Source organism: Clavelina lepadiformis, chromosome 4 (genome assembly GCF_947623445.1).
Source record: "Clavelina lepadiformis chromosome 4, kaClaLepa1.1, whole genome shotgun sequence".
NCBI lineage: Eukaryota > Metazoa > Chordata > Ascidiacea > Aplousobranchia > Clavelinidae > Clavelina > Clavelina lepadiformis.
Window position 1 is genome coordinate 5,207,508 of NC_135243.1, and position 13,446 is coordinate 5,220,953.

Here is a 13,446-nt window from a genome sequence, read left to right on the forward strand (position 1 = left end):
AGGAAAAAACTGATAGGACTTTAACTAAAACACCTGTTCAAGCAAAGCGCTTATATTATACATAGATCTGTATCAGCTCTTACGAAACATTGGTTAATAATTGGTAAAATAGAAATGTTAAACTTTAGGCTGACACTATTTCATAGGAAAATCAGTTCGAAGCTACTTTTCAGATTAGCTTGTTAACCTAACATAAATTTTATGACATAGTAAACTAAAGCTATCCTAAATCTTTATTTTAATCTAAATCTAACTCAAATAAAATCCTAGTTAGCTCTAAACAACCTTTACTTTCCTATTCTCCACACCTAGCCGCTTATCTTTTACAACAGGCGGCGTTACCGACATATGGTGTTATAATCACTTTGTAAATTGTAATCAAATTAATCGCAAGGTAGCCATTCCAAAACTATTTCAGAAAATACGATAGAAAATACGATAGAAAATACGTCGTTTGCCAAGCACTCACCTCTCAGTAGTTTCAAACAAGACTGCTACTCGCCACGTGCGCTAAGGAAGGAGGTCTTCGTCAAGCAAGGTTGTTTGCACGCTCCATCGAACACAGACAATTTTTATTTTTAAAGCATTGAAGGGAAATAAAAGTATATGCATTTGAATGGGGAGGAGTTTAAAAATAGAAAAATAACATGAACAATAACAACGATATGTATTTGACAACTTTACATTCAATAAAATACAAAGCTTGTATTTACAGCTTTTATTTACTTGTAAAATACAAAGTTTGTATTTTATTAGATTTTTATCCGGTTTAGTTGATCAACCTCCAAGTTTTCATTGGTTACGTACTAGTAGTATAAATAGCATACATTCCTTAATAATAGCAACCTCAAGGAAATTGGTGATTGACGCTTGAAGAAATGACACCTTTTGCTATATACGCTACCTAATGACGTATCATTTAAAATCAATGCAATTTCTGTCTCACGCTATTGATACGCTGACAAGTCGGTTGCAGCATGAAGTTTTTCATTAAAAAATCTAAAAAGATTGTTGATTTCTAGTATTACTACAAATTAAAAATAATTTCGAAAAACTATTTTTAGATAACTATTTGCATTCCAAAAAATAATTCCAGTGGTGTTATTGATTTAACGTAAAAATCACTCAGTTAACAATCATAACTATTAGACTAAAAATGTGTGACATTCACTTAAAATCGAGATAATCAATTCATTTCTATACACCAAGGCATTTGAAACAGTTTTTGGACTCGGTGTAATTTTATCTCATTTCTTTCAGTTTTTTACATGTTTTATTTAACTTTATAAAAACGGTTTTGATTTTGTATATTTTTTGCGCTTATGTTTTAAATTTTAATCTAAAACAAGTAAAAGAGAAATTAAAGGGAGGCATGTGCACATATATTGTGGAAAAATATTTCTAAATATATAACAAGATAACAATTATACAACCTGATGACAAGTAACCAAAGAACAAGCAACTAACCCTACTTTACTCTACTATCTTGTTGGAGAAAGATTCGTGCGAGCTTGGATGCCTTGCAAAACATGATTTTGTAATAAAAAAGCAGTAATTATTCTCCCCATCAAAAAATTTTGATTTTTTGCTCGTGCTTATTGGAGCGTGAAAGGAATTTTGATTGACCAATGAACTTTGCTGACCTTCGCTCAATCAGCTGCGCACGTGATGTGAGATCTCTTTAGGCTGTTCAGAAACAACTAAACAAGCTGTCGGTATGCAACTTAGTCGACGTAAGATTGCTTAAATTTAAAGTGATCAATTGGCAGTTTTACAGCAGCAACCTCTCTAGCGAAAGTGACAAATATCTGTATTTTATACTTCGTTTTGCGCCACACTTTGCACGTGGCTTTGCTTTGATACTTGCTTTTACTTAAATTGTTTTTATAACCGCTTTAAAATTATCCAAATTGATTTATTCAGGGCATTCGTAAACATTTCTTTAGTTAGAGGTTGAAAGGTTTTCCGAATATAATTCTATTTACTTCACAGCACGAGCACCAATGCCGAAGGTCGATATGGAGGAAGCATATACATACAAACGTCGAAGAAATGTCAGTCAATTTAAACCGATGCGTTTTCCAACAGGTAAATTTCATGAAATGCAAAGATCTCCCAGGTTCTAACTAAAAGCAACATATTCTCAACCATCTGTTTTCTCTTTTAACAGATTCAGGACTTACAGAGTGGCATTGTATGTACTTTCTCGTGCTTTCGCTTGTTTTAATGATTGTGGGTTTCTGTATTCATATGTCAATGCATTATTACCAGGTATATTTGCTAATTGGTGACAAGCTTTCAGCTTTTGTCCAAAAACTAGAAATTGATAATTTAGGCCTATCATGGTGATAGAAAAAGATAAACTTTTGTCTTATTTTTAGATTCATTCCTATCTCTTTCCACCAAAGGCCTCGTTTGACCCATGAATATATTATAGGTAAAGACACCTCTTCAAGATGGCAAAATTTTCTTATCGTTTTAAATCTTTGAAATATGTTTCTAAATTTCATTTACCTTAAGCCCATACCCAAAGGTTTTTGTAACATGGCGGTGTTGTAAGTCTAAAGCTCTATTTCGTTGGGCTTGGGGTTAACTTATAATGTACAGGGTGCTTCTATTGATTTAAATTCTGTTGTGCAGTGTTGCAAATAATTTTCGGCCTGTCTGTTTATAGTTATAAACATAAGCATAGTCAAGCTTTGATGTTTTGCTTAAACCTTACAGCAATAAACGCTCACATTTGTGCTGTAATCTGACAACACTATTCTTCTGTCAATTATAAAACCTTAACACAGTGCTAAATGAACTTCAAGTCATGAACAATGTTTTGCATTATTTGTATGTGTAGCTCTTCGAGTATAACTCTTAGTTGCCAAATTATTAAGTTAATTGTTTCGTTTTTTGTCATGAAATTTATTGATAAATATTACAATCTTAATATAATTTTCTACATGGTCAATAAAATGTCCTGCTTGGAAAGGTAACATCTTCGAAATACTTGGAAGAGTGGGTTTCAGTTTGATTAAAATTATGACAATACTTCACAGTTAAAGCTCATAAAGTTTGGTCCCTTATCTTATATCTTTATCCTTTAAAGTTTTGCGCATTATTGATTCCTCTAATGGGGTGTTTGATGATATAGTATTTATGTGTTTCATGTAATCAAACCAATGCAAAACATTTGAATTTATGAGTAGATGTCAACTTAGATCAAAGTTTTCTTTGTAACTTCTATGCATGAGATAAAAAATGGTTTAAGAATTTTGTCACAGTAGCGACATTGTTAAGAAATTTTGAATGGAAAACGATCTCGATCTAACTTCCCTTTTAGTATTTCAGTAAAATCACACAGAAATTTCGTTTAATTTTCCTTATAAATTAATTAGCTGACAAAGGTTTGTCAACACTCTGTAATGTCTTTTATATTTATTACTCAATAACAAACATTTCTTGTCTCCAACTAAATTTTAAAAATAAGTTAGCATTTCTCACTGTAGCGTGAAATTAACCTTCTCCAATAACGTTGTCTTGACTGGCTTTTACAATCAGCTGAGCACGTGTTCAGCAATAGATTTAGCAAAGGCAAACAGTTTAAAGTAACGATTTTATTATCATTTGATTATTAATGCGTGATTTTGTTTTAGTAATCTACTGAGCAGCTAGCAGTAGAAGTAGCAATAACTGTTTTTATTCGAACAGAAAAAGATTAAAAAAAGATTTTCTAGTTCATGAAGCCAGACTTAATTTCACGTTTACGGTGAACCGCAACACCCTTAATTTTGAGTAACTATAGACAGTGCAGCGTTGTCACTTTAATAAAACAAACCGATTGTTATCTTTAAAAAACACCATTTAATGGTCACAGCCAGACACCGACTAAAAACCCTCTCTCTCTAGAAAAAAGCGCACCATCTTTATATTTAGCGAGGGTGCCAAATCATGTGATCAAAATAGATAAGAACAAACATGCAAAGGTACTAATTGGTAAAATTATGTACATAAAAAAAAAAAAATAATGAAATCAATCAACTAACATCTGGATAATTTCAGCAAACTTTCTGTTATCTGTTATCTATACCTATCGATTATATTTTCTTACTAAGCAGGAGCCAACGCAAAAATATTTCTTTCCATGACATTCACGCTTAGCATTTCAATAGCAACAGCAACGTCTTAGGCATAAGTATTTCAAGAAAAACTACTTGGGTTACATTAAAACTTGGTTTATTTGCAGACATTAACTTTTACAAGAAATAACATATACATAACAAGAAATTAATTCAAATGTATCAAATACCAAACTCTCCAAAACCGATAAAATATTTTAACCTTTTAAATTGTTTAAATTGGTGATTTCACAAAAAAATGATGTCACAAAAACAACATTTTTGCATATCACGAAAACAATTGACTCACAATGGAGCCTGTGCGGCTACGTAATTGATCTGAGTTTTTGTGCGAAAATATTTCATAAGAGACACTCCAACAATCCCAGGTAACTTTTTCGCTTCATTGCTTTTCGATTATCTCATCTATATAAGAACACATGAAGACAATGTTATCACTGAATGATAACAACATGGCTTGTCCCTAATTACTTTGGCATTATTTGCTACGACAAAAATGTTACCTAAAAAGGTTTTTTAAAATTTATATTTAAAAACACACAAAAAATTAGCATCTTGAAAAGATATCTTCTATACTTACTGGATTTTTGAATCAGCAGAAAATTTCAAGATCAGGATCAGGATGCTGCAAAACATGCTGCAGTATAAATTCAGTCTAATAATTTCGGCTATTGACCCGATAAAAACATCGGGGCAAACACCCGTGAATATTTGTGTGCCTATCTGCGGCAACACGGCCCAATGCAATGCAGCGGCGTATTTTGGGAAAAATGGATAAAACATCATCGTTGGTTGGTTATCATATAAATTAAACGTACCTTTGGTGACTAAGTGGTGGATAAGTATAGCGGACCAAACACAAAAAGCAATTAACATCACAAGTAAAAGTATTCGGGTCATTTTACTTGTGCGATTCTTTTTGGCTGCAAAATACAGAATTTGACGGTATGCTACATTTTGAGTTGAAGAGCTTTTATCAACCGATATTTTACCTATAATGGGTGCTTCTTCTTCATACTTGCTGTCGCTTGATTCTGACACCGAATCAGTGTTATCTGACGCTGATAAAGAGTGGTTAAAAAATTGTCAAAACAGTATTGAAAATAAGTTTATGTTATGAATTATAAATGACAGGGAAAAGCTCAAGTATTTTGATTACATCGCATAACATTGATTAACTTGTTCGAAACATTTGTGCTGAAATTGCAGCGAATTTTTAAAAGTCGGCGTTATGAAAGCTTCTGCTGTATGCAATGGTTTATTTTTACCGAACCAATTACTTTAGAATTCACACCGACGCCTTTCCTTAACCTTAAGAATGATTGATAACAATTATTTTTAATTTTAAAAAGAATATAGCGGAAAAACCGATTACTAAACTACAAAAAGGTTGTACTATGAAATGCTACATTTTATCAAAATTACGGTACAGAAATAACCTATTATAAGACTTTATTGGAAGAACGTACAATACTGTATTGTGTATTGTAATACAATACCGTATATATCACCAAACTTACCGTCCTTGACAGTTTCTCCGGGTAGGTTGAGATGAACATTTGGTTCTGCTTCATCGTCGAGTAGCAGGGAATGTTCTGAGTTTTGGTGGATGAAATATTCATGTTAAAACTATTCATGAAAACTGCAGCTGAATTAACATCAAAGAACTTCAACAATGAGCTTTGCCTAAGGTGTATCGCAATGGCAGCAGTTATTTTGTTTTGCTGCAGAGGTTTTTTGATCAAAATGTCGGCAAGTTAATGGCTTTGAATGCATTTAGTAACCAACATGTGCTTTTTTATTACGATAAATCTTACTATATAGTATTGCTTAGAACATTTTTCCAAGATACATTTTTCATATTTGTATATTTACTCTTTTTCAGAAACATTAAATTAATGTTTGCTTTAAACACTTCTTCTCAAACAATCGCTATATTTAAAATCGTTACAAAAAACAACAAATTAAACAATTTACGTACTTAAAATAGGTATACATCAAACAATGTATCGTTTTTCATAACATACCTTCATGGAAAATTTCCTCGTCTTGATTGTTGATGAAACTAGTTTCCACCGCCTTCACTGCTGACGTTGAAGCTTCTGATGATTTGTAAATGAAACGTTGGCAGCAAAATAAAAAGCAATGTTACATTACAATGCAAAGCATTACAGAAAGACAAATCTCTTGAAGTACCACGCCTAATTGGTCACGTTTTGAACCCGAAAAACAGTTGAAAACCAAAATGTTTGACCGATATTGGTAAAAAGATACATCTTCTTCAAACTCGGATAAATATGTACAGTAAAAGAAGTTTCCTACATTTAAATTGTTTACATTGTTATAACCACAGTAACATATTGATGTCAACTTAATCCTTTAACACGATAGAATAAAATTAGCGAAAATATAGCAATGGATGGCCATTAAATGTGGACAGGTTGTCAGTTTGGACTTTGGCATGCGGTTGTAAAGATGTAAGAACAACTCATAACGTCATCGTAAATAAATAGACGGCATTTGATTATGAAATCTCTGGGCAATCGCGGTTTTCGGACTAAATTGTCAATTTAAAAATCGGTAAAAGAAGCGTAAGCTAAAAATACAAACTTTACTATGTAAATTTGGTATGATAAATTTTAGAAATGTTACAGTTTAACTGCAATGTAAAGGATTATCATTAAGTTTTAAATTGTCCAATAGCTGTGGGTTTACAGAAAAAATCAAAAATTGACATTGTGTACTGAAAAAGTTTTTATGAATAAAAACATGTTTTAAGTCATCAGATATTGATCAAACAGAAATATATTTAATGGAAAAGTGGAAGCCAGGATTTTGATATATGTTAAATGCGAAACGTTGCTTTAGTTTAATGCTTTAATACAAAACGTGTACTGAATACGATGGAACTTACCTTCAAAGACATCTTCCCGGTCTTCATTTCCGACAAAAGCTAATTCTCCTTTGTGGAAGTCTGCTGTTGTTGATTCTACAACTGTTGATGGTTAAATTCATTTTAACAAACCTAAGAGCAGTTACTGCACAGTATTGACCTACTTAAATTAATCTCATTTCCAACTAAACACGAATTTATTTGCAGTTATAATTTATTGACTGGTGCTATTTACCATTTTTCGTGAGCGAAAACAAAGAAACATTTCATAGTAATGTATCAAAGCAACAAACTATTTCTTGTTTAACTTAAGCGCTAAAATTTTGTAAAAATTTAAATCGATGAAAATTACTTATCGGTTTTTGAAACTTCACTTAAAATATTAAAGCAACACAAAGCACAAAAAAGATATACTTGCCATCATCGATGATTTCTTCTTCTATTTTGGTGATGATACTCATTTTCATTTCATTGTTACCTGACATCGTTGCTTTGGATGATTTTGAGGTTAAAAAATAAACAAAAAGTGAAAAAAATCTTTTTAACTTAAGAAATATTTACGTACCGTTGATGTAAAATAAAGAAATGAATAACTTTAGCACGACGTGATACAGAAGTCATTTCACAGACCAAAAGTCACCGAACAAACTATCGAACCTGACAAACGCAATCCACGTGCGCAGTTGACTGAGTGATTGTCATTGATGTTGCCACGTAAAGCAAAGTTGGTTACACGCTCCAATGAGCATGATTAAAATTTATATTTAAACTTTGCTTGGGGAACAATACTTATGAGTTTTTGTTAAACTAAAATAATTCCCTATACAGTTTTCATAAATCTGTCTCAGATCAAAAGTGACAACGTGAATGTAAATTGCACTAATTGTTGACAATGATGACTTTTGCAATGTGGAAGCTAATTTGATTAAATCAATATTTTGTTTCTTGATCTTACTGAAGTATTACAATGAAAGCAATACTTTGATCATAAATATGTCTCAAAGTTTGAAAACAATAAAAATTTTAATTTCAAGAGTTTTCATGAATCTTGGCTATTATATAAAAATATATTTCGCCATATTTGCAGCATTTTTTCTTATATAAAACGAAACTGATGAAATGGTGGTAAGCTAGATGTTAAGCAAACATAGCCCGCAAAAAACTGTTAGTCAATTGAAATATTATGAAGCCTTGTAAACCAAGAAGCATCAAGAAAGACAAAACTATGTTAGAATATAAAATTCAAAGAGCATGATATTTCGTGGATTACTCTGGCAAAAAATGATGAAATTCACTGAAATGTTACAACAGTATGCCCTGGTGCTAGCAACTCAACTTGACAGAAACTAATTGAGGTGATACAAATAAAGTATTAGGAAATATCCAAAATAAATGAGTACCATGTAATTGTTATTTAATTATTTAGCTTTGTGTAATTTTTGGCCGTATATATTTTACTTCGTGTATTTCTGTTACACAGTTCAGATTAAGTATAGAGAAAATGTTTGAAGAAAATACTGTTCAAGACAAAGCTTTTTCGAATGATATTGCAATAACTACTTTTTTGAAAATGATATCCTGATGTTGATAGCAATAATCCTACAGTACAATCTATCCATATCGAAACACATCTTTTAAAACTTAAAATTTAGATTATGAACTCAAAATTAGCTAAAACCAAAAACTGTTTTATCTACAATCCTTACTTATTGCTCAAACAACGAAGTCTAAAAGCAATCTAAAAAAAAATTTGATTTATATCTAAACAGCAAGCTGATGAAAAGTCTTAACGTTAGAGAGCTCATGTGTTTGGACTTAGAACTTTGTTTGTGCTGCACTTTGTAAAGCTGAAAGATTTTTGAATTACAGTATATATTGAATTATTATTGGTTATTTTGTTCAATCTGAGATCAATAACCCAAGCTTTTTTGACATGAATATGTTGATTATTACTTCAGATATTGTAACAAGTCACTTGACTTTAATATCATGTACCTGGTATAATGAAGCCAGTCGAATGAAATCTGGTCATAGAAATGTTTTTAAAAAATTTCACGGCATAAATTTTATATTTATCGATGATATTTTCTCACAAAGTAGAAGATCATGCAAAAGTATTCCTTTGCTCAAGTCTAATCATGATGATATTTCAGTAGCAACGACAAATCTAAGCACTAGCACATCAAGAAAAACTACTTGGGTTAAATTGAAATATGTTTTATTCGCAAGCATTAAGTTTTTCAAGAAGTAAGGTATGCTTCACAAAAATATTTGAATAGCATGTCAAACACTCAAAAACAGATAACATACCATAATCAATTTATTCAAATATTTACTGCACAACGTATAAAACATTTAGATTTCTTAAACAAAAGTTTGCAAATCAAGGAAAAATTTGATCTAAGGTGAAGTCTGAGATGCTCTACTTATTGTTCCATGACATTTGGTGCGGAAACATTTCCCAAAGAATTTCTGCTAATTAACTTGATTCATCAGGAACACTTCTGCAATTGTGTTCGACCTTCAGATTTGGCGACCAGCTTAATAATTTTCTCCCTATACTTTTGCACAACAAAAGTATGTTGTTTGTTAAAACAAACACGCTAGTTGGAGTGTTTTAGAAATTATATTTACACATCCAAGAATTTGCTTTTTCTTTATTGTATTTTCTAGGCCATTAGTTACTTATTAGTTACTAGTTACTAGTTACTTACTTACTAGATTTCAATTCATTGAAAAATTTCGGACTCCGCACTCAGAAAGCTGTAAAAAGTCAAAATTTAAAGTTGGCCTCAAATAATTGAGTATTGATTTGATTAAAACATAGAAAATTTACGCCCGTAATCCACCGTGGTTATATGTCTGGATTAGTATCGGCAAACCTGGCTAACGTTGTTCAACCGTTTATGTGAGAGAAAAAAACATGTTTAAAAACATCCATTTTATAAGTTGGTGGTCGAGTAAACCAAAAGTACCTTTAAAGGTGTAATGCAAAATGGAGACGACAGCAACAATGACAGCAATAATTAAAATGCATAGCAATAGATATGCACGACATCTTTCTCTTATACCACAGTTCCACTCCACTGTAAAATACATATAAATCAGGTCAGTTGTTACAGTGTGAAGTGTTTATAACGATGCGATACATGTTACCTATATCTGATTCGGTTTGAAGGCTGCTGTCGCTTGATACACTCTGATCAATATCCTCCGATACTGGTAAATAATGGTTAAAAATAGGGTTAAAACTAAATCAAAAACTAAGAATTAAACACAAGTCTCTTAATATGCAACGCATAGTATTGATCAAGTTGAATTCGTATTGAAATTACTGCAAATTTTTGAAAATTGACTTCACTAAAATGTACAGTTAAACAAACGGCTGTAGGCAATGGCACATTCTTAGCAAAAACAATTAACTTAAGTCAAATGGCAAACATCGGTGATTTCCTAAAACCAAATGATAGATAAACATTTTTATTAATCCAAAACACAAAAAAGTGGAAAAAACTTATTTTTAAACAAAACAAAGGTTCTATAAATTTATTACAAAGATTGTCTTGCAAGTAAGAACAACACTGTGTAGTGAATATATATCACCAAACTTACCGTCATTGACAGTTTCTTCAGGTACGTTGATGCCAACAATTGGTTCTGTGTCTACGTCGAGTGGCATCGAATGTTCAGGGGCTTGGGGATAAAGTATTCATGTTAAAACTACATGATTAAACTGTAGTTGAATTAACAAAAGAAACAAATTAAACGCAATTTAATAATGCCTTTTAACTTAGGTGTTTCGGCAAGATAGCAATCATAATATAGCTTTATCCTTCACGCTTCTGATAATTCGTTTGCAAGTTCATTGTTTTGAAAAGAGATAGCAACTAACACGACAAATTTTTAATTTTTATGTTTCCTCCCTCGTGATTCGGTTTAACAGTTTCCTTGGCTTAATTTATTACATTTGCATTTGCATTTTCATTTTTCCGTCTTTTCGTAACACGTTAAAATTATGTTTGCTTGAAATAATTTTTTCCAAACTATTGCTCAGTTTAAAATTGATCAATAACGTATTGTCCGATGATTAATTACGAAAGCTGCAGACGTAAACCAATACAGCTCCAAATTTCATGGAATTGTTTGTTCGTTTAAAAAAAACTTTACATTAAACATTGTAGATTCCTTCATGTTATACCTTCATGGATAATTTCTTTGCCTTGGTTGTTGATAAAATTTGTTTCCGTCGCCTTCAATGCTGACGTTGAAGCTTCTTGTGAATTGCAAGTAAAATATTTTCAGCAAAATTAAACACTATTTTTTTCAAACAAAAGTATAAATCACTTCCGACGTTTTATGGACAGGTAGAACACGACAAAAACTTTTGAAAATCTAAATCGTTAATTGATGTTATACTAAAAATTTACATTTTAAGCAAACTCGGTTAAAAGTCATCATATTTACATTTTCTTTTTTTCAAAACATCTTAATTTGTTTTTGCCTAAAAATATAATATCTTTACCAAAATAATTTACCTTTGCCTAAAATAATTTTAAAAAAAGGAAAAACGTTCAACAATTTGTTCGTTTAAAAAGGTTTATAACAAACAATGCAGCTCTCTTCATAATATACCTTTGTCAATACTTTCTTCTACTTGTTTGTCGGCGGAACTACTTTCTGTCGCCTTCACTGCTGACGTTGAAGCTTCTGGTGATTTTTTTTAAAACATTATCAGCAAAAGAACAAGTCACCGGAAAAACGAAAGCATTTGGAATCGTTGACCGTTTTTATAACAAAAAATACATTTTAAGCAAACTCGTATAAATATGTAGCATACTCCTAACATGTGACCTGTGCAGATGGTAATAAATGCAGTAAAGTTAATGCCAAATTAATACTGTAAAAAGTTATAATGAAGTTGGCAACAAAAATTGATTGGGAAGCTCTGGGTATTGGCGATCCGTGGTTACAATTTCCATTTTTAAACCATTGGGAAAGAATTGTAAATTGTGATGGAATTTTTTACTATTTGCATTTGATGTAATAGATGTAAGCAATGTCCCATTTCATATGTAATATTAATGCTATATTTGAATGGTTTAAAAACTAAGCAGACATAATATATAGCCCAACGAAAATTTTTCTATGAATTAAAGGTTGTTTCGAGACAACGAATTTTAATAAATAACAAACATTTTTAAAAGCACAGGACAAGTGCATTTAAAAGGATTCATGTTTGTGATATGTGTTAAATGCTTGACGTTGCATTAGTTCTATGATGTACTTAAAACGTTTACTGTATACAGAAGAACTTACCTTCAACAATGTTTTCCGCGTCTTTATTGCCAGAAAAAGTTAATTCTTTTATATTGAAGTCTGCTGTTGTCGATTCTACAATTGTCGATTTTTAAACTAATTTAAGTAATTTTTAAAACTATTACGGAATAATATTACAATATCACTGTTACAATACTTCAAGTAATCTTATTTCTAATCAAATGCTAAGTTATTCCAAATCAAAATTTATTGACTACTGCTATTTTACTTTGTTTGTGAGCAAAAAAGATTAAATTTTCATAGTAAAGTGCTTTATTAAAGTAAAAAATGACACTAATTTTGCAAGGGCTAAAACTTTATAAGATTGTCAATCGATAATAATTACTTGTCGGTTTTTGGAATTTTCACTTTAAAAATTAAAGCAACTCACGATATATATGCTTGCCATCGTTGATAACTTCTTCTTCTACTTTTGTGTTGCTGATGATGATCTTTTCGGTTGTATCGTTGCCTGACATATTTGCTTTTGATGAATTGTGGTTAAAAAAAGTAACAAAAACGGAAAATAAATCGTTTCACTTAAGAAATATAAGTACTGTTGATGTAAAGTGTTGATGTAAAGTAAATCAATCAACAAAATTTTCAAAATCAATGACATTTAACAGTTACTTTGGGAAAATAACTAAACAGTTTAATGAGTGTTTGAATAAATATAAAACACGGCAAAGAAAATGTAAATACAGGTGATTAGGAATATTTCAAAAACTTATCCTTTAGCGAGCCTCTATTGCCACAAACAAACTTGAAATCACACTTAACACTGAAATCACCAAACAATCTCATCAAGACGTTAAAAACAATTTTTACTTGTTAAGTTGATATTACGACAAAATAAAATACAAGTTATTTTGTGGTTAACCAACTCAGCATAATACAAAAGTTATTTCACAAACCAAAATTCACAAAACAAACTATGGAACCTGACAAACGCAATCCACGTGCGCAGTTGACTGAGTAATTGTCATTGATGTTGCCACGTAGAGCAAAGTTGGTTACACGCTCCAATGATCATGATTAAAATTTATAATTGGTTGGGGAATAATTACTTTGGTTGGGGAACAATACTTATGAGTTTTTGTTGAACTAAAA

General features: G+C 31.2%; 2 protein-coding genes across 11 annotated transcripts; both read right to left on the reverse strand.

Annotated features, from left to right (window-relative positions):
• Positions 1 to 4,207: 4,207 nt before the first annotated feature.
• LOC143452410 (uncharacterized) lies at positions 4,208 to 7,680 on the reverse strand. Of its 4 annotated transcripts, none has more exons than XR_013115030.1 (9): positions 7,439 to 7,680; positions 7,042 to 7,122; positions 6,155 to 6,229; positions 5,648 to 5,722; positions 5,120 to 5,188; positions 4,946 to 5,050; positions 4,708 to 4,764; positions 4,477 to 4,532; positions 4,208 to 4,367 (listed from the first exon to the last, which is right to left on the reverse strand). XR_013115030.1 is itself a non-coding variant. In XM_076953371.1 (8 exons), exons 1-7 carry the CDS (start codon positions 7,503 to 7,505, stop codon positions 4,745 to 4,747), a joined length of 492 nt encoding a protein of 163 aa, XP_076809486.1. In that variant the 5' UTR covers positions 7,506 to 7,680; the 3' UTR covers positions 4,208 to 4,532; positions 4,708 to 4,744. The 4 variants fall into 4 exon arrangements, 2 of the variants coding, with proteins under 2 accessions (XP_076809486.1, XP_076809487.1); XR_013115031.1 differs by having other exon boundaries at positions 4,708 to 4,752; positions 7,439 to 7,679; XM_076953371.1 differs by having other exon boundaries at positions 4,208 to 4,532.
• A 1,528-nt stretch (positions 7,681 to 9,208) lies between these two features.
• Positions 9,209 to 12,888, reverse strand: LOC143452316 (uncharacterized). Of its 7 annotated transcripts, none has more exons than XM_076953237.1 (9): positions 12,728 to 12,888; positions 12,337 to 12,411; positions 11,653 to 11,727; positions 11,219 to 11,290; positions 10,633 to 10,713; positions 10,177 to 10,239; positions 9,996 to 10,106; positions 9,739 to 9,783; positions 9,209 to 9,581 (listed from the first exon to the last, which is right to left on the reverse strand). In XM_076953237.1, the coding sequence occupies exons 1-8, from the start codon at positions 12,813 to 12,815 to the stop codon at positions 9,776 to 9,778; spliced, it is 573 nt and encodes a 190-aa protein (XP_076809352.1). In that variant the 5' UTR covers positions 12,816 to 12,888; the 3' UTR covers positions 9,209 to 9,581; positions 9,739 to 9,775. The 7 variants fall into 7 exon arrangements, with proteins under 7 accessions (XP_076809352.1, XP_076809349.1, XP_076809345.1 ...); XM_076953234.1 differs by having other exon boundaries at positions 9,210 to 9,576; positions 11,219 to 11,293; XM_076953230.1 differs by having other exon boundaries at positions 9,210 to 9,581; positions 11,219 to 11,293.
• Between the last annotated feature and the right edge of the window lie 558 nt (positions 12,889 to 13,446).

Coding starts and splice junctions, on each gene's coding strand:
- LOC143452410 (XM_076953371.1), bottom strand. CDS start 7,505: ATGTCAGGTAACAATGAAATGAAAATGAGTATCATCACCAAAATAGAA. Junction 5,051..5,119: donor AGAAGAAGCACCCATTATAG/GTAAAATATCGG, acceptor TGTATTTTGCAG/CCAAAAAGAATCGCACAAGT. Junction 4,765..4,945: donor CCACCACTTAGTCACCAAAG/GTACGTTTAATT, acceptor TTTATACTGCAG/CATGTTTTGCAGCATCCTGA.
- LOC143452316 (XM_076953234.1), bottom strand. CDS start 12,815: ATGTCAGGCAACGATACAACCGAAAAGATCATCATCAGCAACACAAAA. Junction 11,294..11,652: donor AGAAGAAAGTATTGACAAAG/GTATATTATGAA, acceptor GCAATTCACAAG/AAGCTTCAACGTCAGCATTG. Junction 10,714..11,218: donor CAAAGAAATTATCCATGAAG/GTATAACATGAA, acceptor TTTATCCCCAAG/CCCCTGAACATTCGATGCCA.